Consider the following 17373-nt stretch of genomic DNA (forward strand, 5'->3'; position numbering starts at 1 on the left):
AATGCCAGATTTTTTTCAAGAAACTGATGAACTCCGCGCCCACATATTTTTCTCCCTGATTACTTCGCAGAATCTGGATTCTGTTGTTGGTTTGCTAGGGGACAGAATTGCAGAGTTTTTTGAACTTCTGTAAGACATTGCACTTGTGGCGAGTGCAATACACAATGCGGTAGCCCGAGTAGTCATCCTTGAATGAAACGTAATACCGTGTCTTCACAAAAGACTCATGATGCATGGAGCCGCAGACGTCATTGTGGAATAATGATCCTAGTATTTCAGCTCGCGGCGAGGATTGTTGTTTTGGAAAAATCAGTCGGGCGCTCTCCCCGATGGCACAGCCTTCAAAGGGTCCCTGCGGCACTGTATTTCTTTATAAATCGATCCCGTGGGTGTGCATGTGCACGATCATCGCGTTGTGCACATGCCCGAAATGTTGATGCTGTAAATCCAGCTTCTTTTTTGGCGCTTTGTTAGATCTACTTGGTGACTTTCTGAATTCGAGATTATTTCTGATGGTGTGTGTCAAGGCAATGTTGGCTTGGGCGGTTGGGCGGACAACTCACAGTTTCAGCTTGTATAATTTATCGACATAGAAACCGACAAGCACAAGCTTTCTGCATCCTTCGTCGCTTGTGAGGTAGCGCCTTGTGTAGGTTGTTACAAAACCTTTGTCGGCTGCTTGTCCAATCAAAAAAAGTTCTATCTTAATTTGGGGACGTACAGAATCCGTTCCATGCATTGGGGCTTCTAAGTATCGTTGATCTTGCATTGGGCGTTGATTCGAACGATGCCTCATATCCAAAGGCGCTTGTTGTCCGCGATCATAATAGGCCATCGTCCTTGTGGTATTGGTTTGAACGAGGCAAATTCAATCCAGACGGTCGATCATGTGGTTTATTGTTCTTCCATCCATGTAGCATGATTCTGTGCCGTCATCGACATCCTCATTGACATGGGCCATGAAGGCCGCGGAATCATCTTCATAGCAATCTTCTGTTACTGCGGCGTTGGCTTTGCAATTTTTCGCACCCATGCTTCTGCCCGTTGCTGGTTCGAAGAACCTATGCTTCCTGAAATTCAAGCATTCTCGCTCCTAATGCCCCTTCCGGCCGCACTTTCTGCATTTCGTTTGTTTCTTCAGCTCAGTGATCTTGGCAGATCGATGCCTCCTCTCTTCAGTAGAGAATGGCTTCTGATTCATGTTGGAGTTTTGACCTCGACTAGAGAAGATGTAAAAGCATTCTCGAACCTTGTTAAATCTTAAACCCATAAAAACTGCAAAAAACGAACACAAGAAGAAGAAGAAGAAGAAAAAAAAAAAAAAAAAAAACCATCTGCATAAGCAGTGCAGAACTAAAATATAATCATGTTTAAGTTCCAAAGAAATTACTATTCCAACACAATCAAATTCTATTCTATTTTTTGTTCATATCCTCTCTTACGTATTTTATGAAGAAAATAATAAATAAAATAGTTAAAAACCATAAAATATCAGATTTTAAAACATATTTTATATTTGCTACTTATTTATGTACTTAAAAGAATTCACAAAACGTTTTTTTACACTGAAACATAATACTTGAAAAACCCATGAAACAAACTGTGCATTATACAACGTTCTTAAAAAGTAATCCTACTAATAAATTTATATTCAAAATTAATATTATATATACACACACAATAAAAATTAAAGGAAAAAAAAAAAAAAAAAAAAAAAAATAGCATTAAAGACAAAGAAGATACATTCAGACGGAGCGAGAAACCCGAACCTTGATCCCAGTAGTGGAGCTCTCATCCATCCATCCATCCATCCATATGTACATCCATCCATCCATCCATCCATATGTACATCCATCCATCCCTATATACATCCATCCATCCATCCATCCCTATGTACATCCATCCATGGCTTCGATTGATGACGAGTCCCCAATTCATCCTCAAGGAATCCCAATACATGACTGAACTCCAAGCTCCTCCACCGCGGCCTCACGATGTCACATGGGGGCTTGTGTCCGTGCGGTATACTTTCTCATCCATCTCCCCCACTTCCGCCGCTGTCCCCATGACTGCGCTCCAACCTTCACATTCCGATATTGGGTCCCGTGAATTGGATCTACCGTTTTGTAAAGATGGATTCAGCATGCATTCTTTATTGCATGTTTCTCTCCTTCTTGGTCTCGACAACAGTATGCATTCTTTATTGCTTATTTCTCTCCTTGGTCTCGACAACATTGCCCTCGACAACATCTCCTCTGCAGATTTGATTTCAATTGGCGACGCTGCCTGACTTGACTTACTTTCAGATGAATCTGAGTTTCGGGATCTTCTTCTTGCAGGGCGCGTTTGCATGATGCAGAGGTGCTTGTAGATGGCGCGTCGGGTGGGGTGTACTAGAAGAGCCACAACTTTAGGGGTGGGGGGAGCACGGGGTTGCACGCATTTAACATTTTATTTCGAGCCCGTCAAGCTCGTCGATGTCTAGGGGTGAGTTTTTGGGGTTTTTGATGGTGAACGAGGAATCACTGATTGAGGCGGGGAGCGGGAAGGGGGGCTTCTTTGAGGAGGCCAGGAAGGCAGTGAGTCGAGTGGATTTGTGAGGGTTGAGCTTTGAGGCCGACGTCGCTGCTAGGGGGCCGAAAGATCGACGATGGGGTCATGGACATTTTTCGATGCGACGTTCAATAAGTTTTTGCTGTTGAACAATGAGGATGAGGAGGCGTGGCTGATGATGAACATGCACGGGTGCGATCAGTTTCGGATGTTTAAATTCAAGATGAGGGGGAGGAGCCACGGTTGGACGGGGTGCCTGTTTGCCCACCCGGGCGAGAAAGCTAGGTGACGCGATCCGCGGCGGCACTACTACTCGAGGATGGCGTATCCGGACTTTCGGAAGGGGAGCTGTCGGAGAGGCAATGCATGCAAGTTTGTGCACGAAGTGTTCGAGTGCTAGTTGCATTCGACTTAGTACCAGACGTAGTCGTGCAAAGATGGGCGGAATTGTCGTCGTTAGGTGTATTTTTTTGCGCACACGCCAAAGCAATTATGGTTGCTGCCTGTGGTGGCACAGGCAGCGACGACGGGAGGTCAGAGCGGAGAGGGTTACGACGGATCGCCGCGAGCTGGAGTAGTGGCGAGCTACGATGGGGCGTTTGGGTACGAGAGCTTGTCTTACGATGGAGCATCGGGAGATCACAGTTTGAGCCACTTCTTAGGGTACTCGAGCTCGGCCTACTCGGGTGCAGGGTGTACACAGCAACTATCAAAATATTGAAATAAGACCCAATTGTTATATAAACCTAGAAGAAAAATAAAATAAAAATACCAATTAAAACCGTTTCTGCAGTTAAGTATTACAATAATTAGCAACATAGCCCTAACACGTATACTTTGCCCACCTTCTAATTCACTTGAAAAACTTCTCATCACTTTTCATGGCATAGTCAGTGAGTGCAAACCATGTTACTTGTTAAACACAACTCCCTAGCCATATTACCTTTGTGTAGCAATAACCAACTTGCTGGATGCCATTTGCACTTCCAATACCTGGATGCCATTTGCACTTCCAATATCAAGACTGAAAAAGCTTAGAACTACACTTCAGTTCCAACTGCAAAAGAACAATTCCTTACAAAAATGGTAGATGAGGGTGTAGGTTTATGTAACAATTGGGTCTTATTTCAATATTTTGATACCATTTTCGTAAGGACCCGAACCTTAAGAAATATAACTGACAATCATCTAAACACAAAGGTAAGTCGAAGCACAAAACTGTGAGCCGAACTCACAAAGATAACCATGCTGTGAAAACTATCAATTCATAGATGCGGGTTCATAAAACTTGATATCACTTACGAGGTAACACCCACGATCTACACCCAAAACTGGGCACATGCGCTTGCACCGAAGAAAGGCACATCAAGGGCGCTGTCCATTGCATACTGCCACTGTCTCCTTGATGCCACTCTATTGTTGTATGAATCAATGATAGACTACGTGCCTATATCTTAGCATATACAGACATAGCATGCAATGCAATGGCTGAACTCGTTCTCGTCCACGGCGATGCACGATACAGAGGTGCTTGTAGATGGCGCGTCTAGTGGAGTGTATCGTTCTCGTTGACGACAATTCACGATGCAGAGGTGCTTGTAGATGGCGCGTTGGGTGGAGTGTATCAGAGGAGCCACAACTTCAGGGGCAGGGAGAGCACGCGATTGCACGCATTCAACAATTTCTTTTTGAGGCCTTCGAGCTTGCCGGTGTCGAGGGGTGAGTTCTTAGGGTTTTCTATGCTGGATAAGGAATCGTTGATTGAGGCGGGGAGCGGGAAGCAAGAAGTAGAGCGGGTCAAGCGGACCTGCGAGGGTTGAGCTTGAGATCGGCGTCGTCGTTGGGGGCCGGGGGATCATCACTGGGGTCACCAACACTTTTTGATGCGCTATTCAATAAGTTTTTGTCGTCGAACAACAAGGACGAGGAGGCATAGCCGGTGGTGGACATATACGGGTGCAACCAGTTCTAGATGTTTGAATTCAAGGTGAAGCGATGGATGAGGGGGAGGATCCATGATTGAACGGAGTGCCCGTTTGTACACCCAGGTGACAAAGCTAAGCATTGCGATCTGTGGCAGTACCACTACTCGGGGACGGCGTATTTGGACTTTTGGAAAGAAAGCTCTCGGAGAGGCGATGCATGCAAGTTTGTGCACAGAGTATTCGTATGTTGGCTGCATCCGGCTCGATATTAGATGCAACCGTGCAAAGATGGGCAGAATTATCGTCGTTTGGGTGTATTTTTTTGCACACACGCTGAAGTAGCTTCGGTTGCTGCCTGCAACGGCATAGGTAGTGATGACGGGAGGTCGGAGCGGAGGAGGTTACGATGGATTGCCGCGAGCTAGAGCAGCAGCGTGCTACGATGAGAGCTTGTTTCACGACATAGTATCAGTAGGTCACGGTTTGAGCCACTTGTCGAGGTACTCGAGCTCGGCCCACTCGGGTGCAAGGTGTGTGACATCACAGAATTCATCGCCCAGGTCGGTAGTAGTCGGGTACAAGCAATACGCGTTGCTGTTGAGACCTCTGTTGTCTCCCTTAGAGTAGCCTCCGCCATCGCTTGGGTCGGTTCAAGATTGGGGGTAAATGCGGGGTCATATGCAAGCAGGTCAATGTCGTGAGGGCAATATGGGATGTTGCTGCAAGCGACGCTACAGCAAGCGGCGCAAGCTTAGGGGCTAGGGGACACAAGCAGATGTCTGAGGTGTCGGCACATCGGCGACATTTGGAACATTTGAACTCGATCCCAACGTTGTTAATACTCAACGTACGGTAGCATCGAGGGGCTGCACTCGCAGATGCATTCGACATCGCTAGTGGGTGTCACAGAAGTCGATGATGGAGCAGCAGCAACAGTACACTACAAGGCCGTTGTCGCTGCATCAGACCTCGCAGAGTGTACCCGAGACGCCGACTAAGATTTGGAGACAGTGGGATCAGAAGGAGCGATGGGAGGTGGAGGAGAACGAGGACGGGGAGCTGGAGGTGCAGCAAATGGAGAGTTGGCAAATTTGGGGGCAAGAACATATGGGGGATTGAGTCGGAGTTTGTTCAACGAAGCTGGGAGTGGTGTGGGGGACTCTCCAGACCTGGATTAGCTGAACGACCCATCTGTCCAAGTTTATTCTAGGTTAGGAAAATTTTGGTTTCACATAATAACAAATATAAAACTCAAATCCCGAATTAGGGTCTTCAAACCTTAATTAGGATTTATAAACCCTAAATTACAAAAAATGAAACACATGTTTTTGAAAAACAAAAACGTTTATAGAGGTCTTTGGGACAATATAAGGCTTAGCAAAATTTCATAACGAAATAACTATAATACATTGAGAGATATTTAGAATCAAAAACCTTTAGGACACTTTTATAACCTTAAATCCTAAATTCTAAACTTGGTAGAACCATAAGACCCTAGAACCCTAAGACTCTAGAATCCTAAGACCTTAGAACCCTAAGACCCTAGAACCCTAAGACCTTAGAACCCTAACACCTTAGAAGTCCAAGACTCTAGAACCTTTAAGACCCTAGAACCTTTAAGACCCTAGAACCCTAAGACCTTCAAATCCTTAAGATCCTAAGACCCTAAGACCCTCAAACCCTAAGACCCTCAAATCCTAAGATCCTAAGACCTACAACCCACAATCCATTTAGTTAGCTTGGATGATAAATTTTGTGATGCTTTACACTCGAGATTTGTTTTGGCACAGCAAAATTTGATACACATTCCAACTCTACACAGTTCTTATATGATAACAAATATAAAATTCAAATTCCGAATGTAGATCTTCAAATCCTAATTAGGATTCCTAAACCCTACATTATGAAAAATGAAACACATATTTTTGAGAAACAAAAATATTTATAAAGGTCTTTGGAACAATATAAGGCTTGGTAAAATTTTAGAATGGAAAAAATTGTGATACATTGAGAGATATATAGGATGAAAAACCTCTAGGACACTCTTGTAATCCAAAACCCTAGAATCCTAGAACCCTAAGACTCCGGAATTCATGAACCCTAAGACCCTAGAATCCTAAGACCTTAGAATCCCAAGATCATAGATCCCTTAAAATCCTAAGATCCTAAGACCCACAATCCACAACCCATCTAATCAACCTAGACGATAAATTTTGTAATGCCACACATCCAGGATTTATTTTGGTGTAGCGAAATTTGGTACGCATTCCAATTCTATACACAGTTTTCAGATGATAACAAATATAAAACTCAGATTTTGAATCCGGGTCTTCAAATCCTAATTAGGGTTCCTAAATCCTATATTATGAAAAATAAAATACATACTTTTGAGAAACAAAAATATTTATAGAGGTCTTCAGGACAATATAAGGTTTGACAAAATTTCAAAATGGAAAAAACTATAATACATTGAAAGATATATAGAATAAAAAACCTCTAGAACTTTCTTGTAACCCAAAACCCTAGAACCCTAGAACCCTAGAATCCTAAGACCCTAGAACCTTAATACCCTAGAACCCTAAGATCCCAAAATCCATGAACCCTAAGATCCCAGAATCCTAAAATCTTAGAATCCTAAGACCTTAGAACCCCAAGATCCTAAGACCCACAATCCACAAGCCATCTATTCAATATGGACGACAAATTTTGTAATGCCACACATCTGAGATTTGTTTTGGTACAGCAAAATTTGATATGCATTCCAACTCTATACACAGTTCTCACTTGATAACAAATATAAAACTCAGATTCTGAATACGGGTCTTCAAATCCTAATTAGGGTTCCTAAATCCTTCATTATGAAAAATGAAACACATGTTTTTGAGAAACAAAAATGTTTATAGAGGTCTTTGAGACAATATAAGGCTTGGCAAAATTTCAAAATGAAAAAAATAATGATAAATTGAGAGATATTTAGGATCAAAAACCTCTTGGACACTCTTGTAACTCCTCAATCCTAAGTCCTAAACCTTTGGACACCCTTGTAACTCTAAAATCTAAACCCTAAATCTTAAACCTCCAATGCTCTCTCGTCAGTGGTATTGGCATATTGGCAACATTTGGATCATTTGAACTCGATGCGAACACTATCAATATTGAGCACAAGAGAGCATTGGAGGCTGTACTTGTAGATGCATCTGGGATTGACACGAACGTCGCCAATGGGAGTGCCTTCAAAAGTCAATGATGGAGATTCAAGGTGCACAGCGACATCAATTGTGCACTGGATGCACCAACAGTAGACAACGATACCATTACTGTTGCGTCGATGCTTATAGAGCATGTCCAGGATGCGAATGAAGGTATTTGAATGGTAGGATTAAAAAGAGCGATGGCAGGTGGAGGAGAACGAGGACAAAGAGCTGATAGTGTAGCAGGTGGAGAGTGGGCAAATTAGGAGAGAAAGTTGGACCTAGACTAGGTGATAGTCATTTGTTCTAACACAATTAAGATTGCCTAAATGCTAAGGGGCTTAACTCAAAATCTGATCAAAAGATAACATTCCGTCCTTTTAATAAGTGACCTTGTGTATGCTAATATTTATTCAATTTTAATAACAAGGTGCTATTTTCTATCCATCGTAGAATTGGAGTGACATGGATGATTATGTTTGCTTTGTGCTGAGGATTATATTCATGATATTTACATTATTTAGTTTTCAGGTTGGTGTTGTTTTAATACATTAACAAAGGTTGATATAAGAAGTCACAAGTTTGTTGAGGATAACCTTACTTTCTATTTTAATGCATCTCAATTTCCAAACTACCTTATCATTGTATGAACTTCAACTCTAATTCCATAAATACGAAGAACAAAAAGCCTTGTTCCTTCTTACTAGTAATTCTATTCACAATCTTGATCCTATCAAGGATTATAATCTATTATGTCTGTTCAAAATATAAGTCAGAGGCTAACCATGTAGCCCTTGTGGTGATAGTGTAATTGCTTGCCCACCCTCAAGAAGATGCTAGCGTTTGGAATGACAAGGTCTTATTGAAGGATGATCCTCGTGGAGCATCAAGATCCTGTTGAAGGATGAACGACCAAGGTTTAGTACTAACAAAGCTCACAGGATTAATACCAATGTCAAAGATTTTGTTATCTTGCCTTCATAGATCCCAACAAATGCTAGGAGGTGATTACCTCCTCTACTAAAATATAGATTGTATAGTTTATATGTTCATTGTGAATATATGTTCATTTTTTTTGCTGAGCAAAGTTTTGTATCTATTTTAAGCACTACTTACTTTTGCATATGAATGTGATAGCATTTTAATGAATTGCTCATAAGGTTGAATGTTATAGGAGGTGGTCACATAGGCAATATAAGCGTGCAAAAAGAATTATGCTCATTTCAAGATAATGCTACTTGGCTTTTACATTCGGCTTAATCCTCACTTTTGAAAATAATCAAGGTATGTCTCTATCACTCTATGCATGGATCTTACATCCTAACAAATCTGAAATTTAGATTCTTCATTAGAATCTACAAATCCTAATTAGGATTTTCAAACCCTAAATTTTGAAAAATCAAACACATAATTTTGAAAAACAAAAGCATTTGTATAGGTCTTTGGAAAAATTTCAAAATTGACAATTATGTAATAAACTATGAGATATTTAGGATCAAAAACCTATGGGACGCCCTTGTAACCCTAAACCTTAAATCCTAAATACTAGTATATACAAAAAGTAGTATATATATAATATTTTGAAACAAAAAAATGATATATACATATATATTCTATTTAATATGTTAGTATTATATCTAGGTGCCTATATGTATTTATTATATATATATATATATATATATATATATATATATTTTCGTATATTAATCAAAAATAACTTTTGCGATTTTGAAAACCTCATATCTTCTAAACTATAAACTTGCTCAAGATTTCAAATATACCATTAGAATCAAAAGCATCATAAATAGGAGGATAGATTGAATCAAAACTTTAAAAAGATAAAGTACAAAAAAAATTAATAGAAAATTGTATCAAGTCAAATGCCTTACATCTCAAAATTGAAAAACATGTATAGGATTTCAAGTCCACCACTACATTTCTAGACCCTTGAAATGAGGAGGTAGGTCAAATCAAAACTTAAAATTTCCTATTCATATACAAAGTCAAATCAAAAGTCAAAATAGTCAAACACTTAATATCTACAAATGTATACACTTTTTGAAAACTTCAAGTACATATTTAGAATGGGCAACTCTCAAATGGATCCAACAAGCTTTTCATAAATTTTAAAAATCTTTGTATGACAAAAGTCAAAATCCTCAAGTCCAAGTCAAAGTAGTTATATTTCTCAAACTATGAATATATATAGGAAAAAAATTATACCATTGAAATCCTAGATAGCATAAATGGAGAGGTAAGTCAAGTCAAAATCTAAAAATATTGATGCTAAAGAATCGAGGACACCCTTATAACCCTAAACTCTAAACTTATTTATGGATCTATGCTCACCTAAGTTTAATTAATTGGTATTTATATTTGTTTGAATGTACTAGAGTACCTCTATCATTGTCTATTTGTACTTGGTCATAGTGGATCTAATGAGGAGTAATAGCTTATTTGGTCAAGTAAGAATAGAAAAGATGAAAGCTATGGACTATTATGGACAAATTTAGACACAACCAATGCTTAGCAAGTAACTTTGAGCATATAAGGGTCACAATGCCCTAAGAGGTGTAAATCACCTTAAAAAACAATACATCAAAATTTCAACTTCAAATTCCAAAGTATGGATACTCAATAGTACTCCCAACCCCTAAATCCCAAATATAGCATATTTTCAATAATCAATACTCTACAATAAATTAAATTTTAAACAATATAAAAAATTAACATACGTTTAGAATTGTCATATATTCTCTTTCCTTATGAATTTCAGCTACATTAAATCTTTATTCCCAAAGTTGTGGTTGAAAGCGGTGCAAGTCGGATTAGAACGGTGCAATTCGTGCCATCGTTCCAAACGAAGGTATTTGAGCCATGAAGGTTACTTCCAGCATCACAACCCGTGATTAGGCACATTCTAGCAGCACGCACATGCTTATGGTTTTCTATGTTTGTGGCTGGGCTTTGGAAGCTCGTGGAAAAATTGCATCATCTGAAAGTGCAATTGGCTGGACAGCATTGACAGTGTGGTCACAACAGACAAGCATCATGTACGTATCCTTACGGAAGGTTACAAGCTCAGTAAGTAACGAGAAAGCTCAAACAACTTGTCACTCACCTTAGAGTCTTTGCACTCTTTCAGAGTTATTTCCCACTTCATACTTCAATTATTTGTAAACATACAATCTAGGTCGCATTAATTGCCAACCATCCGACGAAGCTGAACTTCGTTCTGAAGCAGTGGTATAAATATCGTGCGTGACGCAGCAGTACGGTCGCGTCGAAGCACCTATGTACTGATACGGCTGCCAGCAAATTAGCCAGACATGCTTATCATCAGAAACCGAATGTAGCACATATATATATATATATCGGCGGAGCGATCTGCAGACTATGCCAATCTTTCAATCCTCCACGTACCTGAGGAACTCGTGAAAAGGAGATAGAATTTGAAAGCAAGTGATCCTTCGGGATGTATATATAGACGCCGATTGCATCTTGGACTACTGACTAATTATGTGTGTATAGACGTGAGGCTATGGACTGGCTCATCCGGGTACTTGATTATCAGCGCAGGGGGAAATGCTCAAGGGAACCATCCTTCATGCCGCGATCAAGGTGGTTGAAGCAGAGGCAACCGACGGTGCCCTTGATGTGCTCGGGAGCTGTGTAGCGGACGCGGAACAGTTTGAAGGATTCCGCGATGTTGACCTTCTGGTCATTCAAGTAGGATACCAGCCACTGCGTTGCCATTACTTCCGCTTCTTCCGCTTCCTGTCTGGGGAGTACTTTGCAGCGGGCTGGTTGCACGGCGTGTTTCCCGAGGTCGATGGCCTGGGTTTCCAACACCTGAACACCAGTTCAATTCAAATCGGGATTCAGATGAGCGTGTTTTTAGGTTATTTGAGGCAAACATGCACCAGGGGTCTAGAGAGAGACTCTATACACGGTATGAGACCCTACACCATAGCTTGACAAACTGCAACAGCACAACCGACGAGGTTTGGAAACTGAAAAAAGTCTCTCCCGATTCAGGTCAATGGGGTTACCATCTTATGCAAGTCGGGCAAAACGTCTTTGAGAACGCCCACCCCGGCGCCCATCGTGGTGCCAAAGTTAAGGGCCAATTTGACCACCATCAATCCAGCAGCGAGAAACGGCTGAAGTTTGGTCCATCGATCGCCTGCAACCTTCTGATTGATCTCGCAGCCCGGCGCGCCGGCCACGACGTGCGGCTGCTGTGCGTGCTCGCAAAACAGGTGCAGCTGCACGACCTTGATGCCCACTCGGAGGCTCGTGATCAGTTTCTTCACCCTACTCGACGTTTCCGTGCACAAAACGAGACGCGGCACTACACGCGTCGTCGATTGCACCTGAATAACATCATTTCAGTTCACATAATGAGAGTGTTTTCAGGTTGACTGAGACAAGAATGTACTAAAAGAAATCGGACGATACAGAATGTCTAGACAGAGACTTGAATAGAGAGAGAGATTAGAACACCTACAGACAACAACAGTTCAGTTCAAACGTGGAGACTTCTCAAGTCATTAATTACGTACATTCTGTACATGAAATGGGACAGAGTGTAACAACACAATCGATTTGGGATAGTGGAAACACTCCCTATTGATCATGTCACTGAGTGGGGGTGATTACCTGCGTGTTGATGATCTCCTGCAATCCGTTCAGATACTCCTGATTTCGCTCCTGCAGTAGGTTGGTGTGCTCCAGATGTCGCTTGTCCTGTAGCTTGGCTTGCTCGTGCTGTAGCTTGAGTTGCTCATGATGTAGCTTGGTGTGATGGAGATGTCGTTCCTGGTTGAGCTTGCCTTGCTCGTGATGTAGCTTGGTTTGCTCGAGATGTCGTTCCTCGTTGAACTTGGCTTGCTCCTGGTGTCGCCTCGCATCTGACGCTTGCCAGTTTTCCGTCATAGCTTTCAACTCAGCGAGCTTCTGACCGACAGTAGCATCATTGCCTCCAGAGTCTTTGCTGTTCTGGTTCTTCTGGAGCTGTATTGCGATGTTCTGCAATTCAGCAATTACCTTCGCTTCCCGTTTCGCCTTCTCTTCTCTCCGCGCTGCCTTCTCTTGCTCCTGCAATTCCCTCGCTGCTGCCTTCTCTTTCCGCCTTTGCTCCTTGGCGGCCTGCTTGATCCTTCGACGCTCTTCCTCCGATGCGTCGCTCTCGCGAGATCTGGGCTGCCGCCTGGGGAATATGTGGATTGTGGGTTGTCATCTGGGAAATATGGGGGTGGTGAGCTGTCGCGTTGATATCTGGATGGTGAGCAGTCGCCCAGACTCATGTTCGCGAACCCTTGATCCAAGATGTGCGTCTCACTCCGAGCAAGTGAGCTAACCTTCGGATGCACCCTTGATGTCACTACTTTGCACATAAACAACACCATTTCAGTGACGTCATTAAGGGTTTTATCACTGTCCGCTCTTGAGCATGTGCCTAAACCCTGAACCCCAAACCCCCAACTCTGCACTGCGAACTATGGACATGGCAGACGACTCATAGAATGTTAGAAACTGTGAAAGGATCTGGTTGTCGCATTCAAACCTGAACTTTGTCTGGGAAGCGACGAAGCTGCTGCAGCTTCCGTGGTGCTCTTGAAGCTATTCACGAGCTCCGAGAGCTTGTCCACCTTCTCCTCATTGCCTTGGTTGCCGAAATCGTCCATGGAATCTATGAATTTCTGATATAGCTCACCCAAATCTTCGTCTTCCTCGTCATCCTCGTCATCGCTGGAATCTTCGTCTGTCTCAGCACTGAAGCAGTCGACATGCATGGACACATCACAGATGCGGCATCGATACAACCAGGCTTCATCTGACGGGGAATCGCAAAGGGCGCACTGCTCAGACGCCAGTGGAAAATAATCTATCTCCACACGGTGAGAAGGATTCATTCGACAAAGAGGCTTGGTTGGAAGCACCGCGCACAACGGGTGCAGATCGAAGTCACACCCCCACTTGGTGCAAGTGTAATGGAAGGTGTGGAGTATTTCATTGCCGCATCCATCGCAACCGCATTGCCGGGATTTGCCTTTCGATGACTTGTGCACCAGCTTGAGCTTATGAGGATGGCTTCCATGCGTCAACGACTTGGCGTACTTCGCGCAGCGCGCATGCACAGCAAAGTTGGTGCAGTCGGGACACTTGTACACCCAAGGGCTGACATCTTCCTCTACTTCTCCCTGGCAACATTGGCAAATGATGTCCTCTTCATCTTCACCTGTGTAATATCTTTGCAACGGATGCTTGTGGTAGAAAACCTGAACACCACAACACACGTCAATTGAGCCTGTTAAAGCTCTAGGCTCCAGATTTGAACCCGTGGGACTTACTGTCAGATTTCTTGGGACAAGATAAGTCCTTACAAACTAACTACTGCCAACATATCTGTTGGCTCAAATGAGACTGATCAGGACAATGGATAATTTCATTCTGTGCAAAGTGGGACGACCAATGAATTGTGTGGAAACTGAAAACACTTGCAATGTCACAGAGAATGATGTTACCTTGACTTCCTCCTCGACTTCTGCGCACTGTTTGTGTGCGGCGAATTGGCAAGATTCGCAGTGGTAGAGCTCGCTGTAGCCTGCTTCCCCACACATGTTACAGCCAAAACAGTTGCCATAGTAAGGTGATTTCTGCAGGAATTCGAGTGAATGGGTAAGCAATCCTGCACACGGCAGTACTGGCTTCTCGTCGTCGTCGTTGTCGTCGTCTGAAGCCAGCACCAATGGGCTTGCACGTGAAGATGGAGCAGCATTGGACGAGCTCTGATGGCCTTGCTTGACAAAAGTGCAGCTCATACACGAACTGACCTCGCACTGGTTGCAGAAGTAGTATCCTACGCCGGCGGTGGGCACCTGGCGGCTGCAATCTTCGCAGGCAATAGTCCTGTCGTTACACCAATAACGTTGGACGTGGGACGGGATTCCACACCCTCCTCGAATGGCCCTCCCCATCGATTCTACAGACGGCGTTACTGGATTGCTGTTCACCTTGTAAGAATTCCGCGTCGCTGGGCTTGTACGTGAAGACTGTGCTGCATTCACAGTCTGTTGCGGAAGCCCACGGGATCTCTGATACAATCAAATGTTAGCAATATTGAATTGAAACTGCTTTACTACCGAAAAACGAATCTCTGACCCAGAGCAGATCAATTCACCTGCGCTGCTGCAGTTGCCTGCTGCTGTGGGCTTCCACGTGACCGTGACTGTTTTGCATCTCCTTGCAGCTTGAGAGAAGCGCAACTCATACACGATTTGGCGTAGCACTGGGAGCAGAAATAGTATCCCACACGGGCGGTGGGCACATAGCGACCGCAATCTTGGCAGGCAATATTCTGACCCGTGCCCCTAGACCAATACTGGCAGTGGGACGGGGTTCCACACCCTCCTGGAATGGGAGTCTCCGCCATCAATTCCACAGACGGCATTCCCGGATTCTCCTCGCCATCATCGTCCGAATCGTAGCTGATCTTCCCCTTGTAAGAAGTCCGCGTCCCTGGGCTTGCACGCGACGACTGAGCTGCATTGAAGGTTTTCTTCTCCCGTGGAGCATTGAACGAGCCCGGATGGCTTTGCTTGAGAGAAGTGCAACTCACACACGAACTGACATGGCACTGGTTGCAGAAGTAGTACCCTACATCGGCGTTGCCAGGCACCGGGCGACCGCAATCGTCGCAGGCAATAGTGTCACCCCCACCGTTAAACCCATAAAGTTGGCTGTGGGACGGGGTTCCACACCCTCCTAGCACGGTCTCCGCCATCGATACTACAGACGGCGTTACTGGATTCTTCTCGCCATCATCGTCCGAATCGTAGCTTGGGCTTCCACGTGACCGTGACTGTGTTGCACCTCCTTGCAGCTTGAGAGAAGCGCAACTCGTACACGATTTGGTATAGCACTGGGAGCAGAAATTGTATCCCACACCGGCGGTGGGCGCATAGCGACCGCAATCTTGGCAGGAATTATTCTGACCGGTGCCCTTGGACCAATACTGGCAGTGGGACGGAGTTCCACAGCCTCCAGGAATGGACTACGCCATCGATCCCTTGGGTTCAAGTTCTAACTCAAACAGGGATCACGACTGCTGCTGAAGATCGAGGAGCTGATGAATTCCTACTTAAGCCTACCAACACCTCGCCATTACAGTAGACACTTCGTGATCATATCGACCTTCATCTCTGCAACGCAAAGCAACGACCGACCTAAAGGCGCCCTGCAAGGGAAACATGTGGCGGCAGCGGCCGGGGTGAGAGCTCATGCAGTCATGAATGTCTTGTTCAGTCGGCCATTGCTTGGCTCTGGGTGCCCGGCAGCCCGGCAGCAGCTCCCTTTTCAACCTAGGCAAGCTGATCTTTTCAGCATCTCCTGTCCTTCAGCTGGTAGGTACAGCAAGTTGATCTAATTTGGGGGTATGGTACGATCTCGAATAGTGTCTGATTCTGATCGGCAGCGTCATCAAATAAAAGCGGGTATCATCGGTAAAGATGCCCTCCTCAAGTTGCTCTACGTGGATCCAAGTGTTGCTACATCTGTCTGAGTACCGTGTCCAACGATTCGTTTGTCATGTAGCAGACCCCATTCAGCCAGTGGTGGTTGGTCCCTCCAGATTTGAACAAATCTAAGGGTGCCACCTCTCAGTGTCTGGCGAAATTTTGTCGCCAGGTAAAAGAAACGCTGACAATGTCGAGGCTCTGTGAGGTACTGGGTACAATAGCACACTCGTAGCTTCTTGTAACATCTTACTTGTCGTACCATATTCCTCCCAGCTTCTTCGCAACTTATTAAAAAAATTGTACCACTAGAATTGTAGATCCCAAAAATGGGGGTATAGGTTAAGTCAAAATCTAAATATACCTACTTTCAAAATCCTACAACTCAAAAAGTCAATCTAAATTTGAAAGTCAAACCTCCTATATCTTCCAAATGAAAAACTTGTCGGGAAAAATAAATAAATAAATAAATAAATAAATAAAAATATGTACCATTAGAATTGTAGATCCCGAAAATGAGGATGAGTCAAAACTCAAAATTAATGAGCCAATTTTTTCAACGACACCCATGTAACCTTAAACCCTAAACCACACGGTGTTCTTGTTTGTTCTACTTTTGGCATTTGAAATAAAAAAATAAAAAACCATAAGCAAGAAAACTTTAAGGTAGTTAATATAGAAACAATTCCAATTATAAAGCCAATGATTCTAGTATGCTCCGATCAAACAATTGCTATTTTCAGGCTTTATAAAAATAACATACTTAGACTTATATAGAATATTCTATATAATTATTTCACATCAAAAATACAACTCACAATTGACATTCATTCCTAGCTTTCAAAATATAACAGAAGAGGGACTATACTTGTATATATTTAATAAAGAACATGAGAATTCAAAATCCTTGTAAAAAATAGGCCTCAATTCCTTTTCTATATACCTTATCAATCTCCTAGTTATTGATAATGAATATCTACAATACATTTCTTAAATTTAAGTAGCTATGTTTTAAACTTGACCTTGTGCATCTTCAAAATGTGGTAGCATCAACCACCATCTTAGTTGAGCTTTAGCACCCCATGAGAGACAAAACAAGATTTTAGCAAGCATACATGAAGTAATGCACTTATGACGATTGCATCAACTATTGCATTTGAGGACTAGCTTTGGCAAATGTGATAT

At 43.1% G+C, this 17373-nt stretch overlaps 1 protein-coding gene across 2 annotated transcripts; it reads right to left on the reverse strand.

Moving 5' to 3' along the window:
- Nucleotides 1–10808: 10808 nt before the first annotated feature.
- Nucleotides 10809–16012, reverse strand: LOC112295878 (uncharacterized). Of its 2 annotated transcripts, none has more exons than XM_090244810.1 (6): nucleotides 14856–16012; nucleotides 14200–14769; nucleotides 13239–13953; nucleotides 12332–13058; nucleotides 11722–12045; nucleotides 10809–11521 (listed from the first exon to the last, which is right to left on the reverse strand). In XM_090244810.1, exons 1-4 carry the CDS (start codon nucleotides 15456–15458, stop codon nucleotides 12715–12717), a joined length of 2232 nt encoding a protein of 743 aa, XP_090100936.1. In that variant the 5' UTR covers nucleotides 15459–16012; the 3' UTR covers nucleotides 10809–11521; nucleotides 11722–12045; nucleotides 12332–12714. The 2 variants fall into 2 exon arrangements, with proteins under 2 accessions (XP_090100936.1, XP_090100937.1); XM_090244811.1 differs by having other exon boundaries at nucleotides 12332–13055; nucleotides 14856–15990.
- Between the last annotated feature and the right edge of the window lie 1361 nt (nucleotides 16013–17373).

This window comes from Physcomitrium patens, chromosome 19 (assembly GCF_059467195.1).
Source record: "Physcomitrium patens ecotype Gransden chromosome 19, ASM5946719v1, whole genome shotgun sequence".
In the NCBI taxonomy this organism is placed as follows: Eukaryota; Viridiplantae; Streptophyta; class Bryopsida; order Funariales; family Funariaceae; genus Physcomitrium; species Physcomitrium patens.

What these genes read in the sequence shown, in the direction of transcription:
- LOC112295878 (XM_090244810.1), bottom strand. Translation starts at nt 15,458, where the DNA reads ATGGCGGAGACCGTGCTAGGAGGGTGTGGAACCCCGTCCCACAGCCAA. An exon ending in AGGCAACTGCAGCAGCGCAG is followed by an intron (nt 14,770 to 14,855) that starts GTGAATTGATCT and finishes TGATTGTATCAG; the next exon opens with AGATCCCGTGGGCTTCCGCA. An exon ending in AAGTCGAGGAGGAAGTCAAG is followed by an intron (nt 13,954 to 14,199) that starts GTAACATCATTC and finishes TGTGGTGTTCAG; the next exon opens with GTTTTCTACCACAAGCATCC.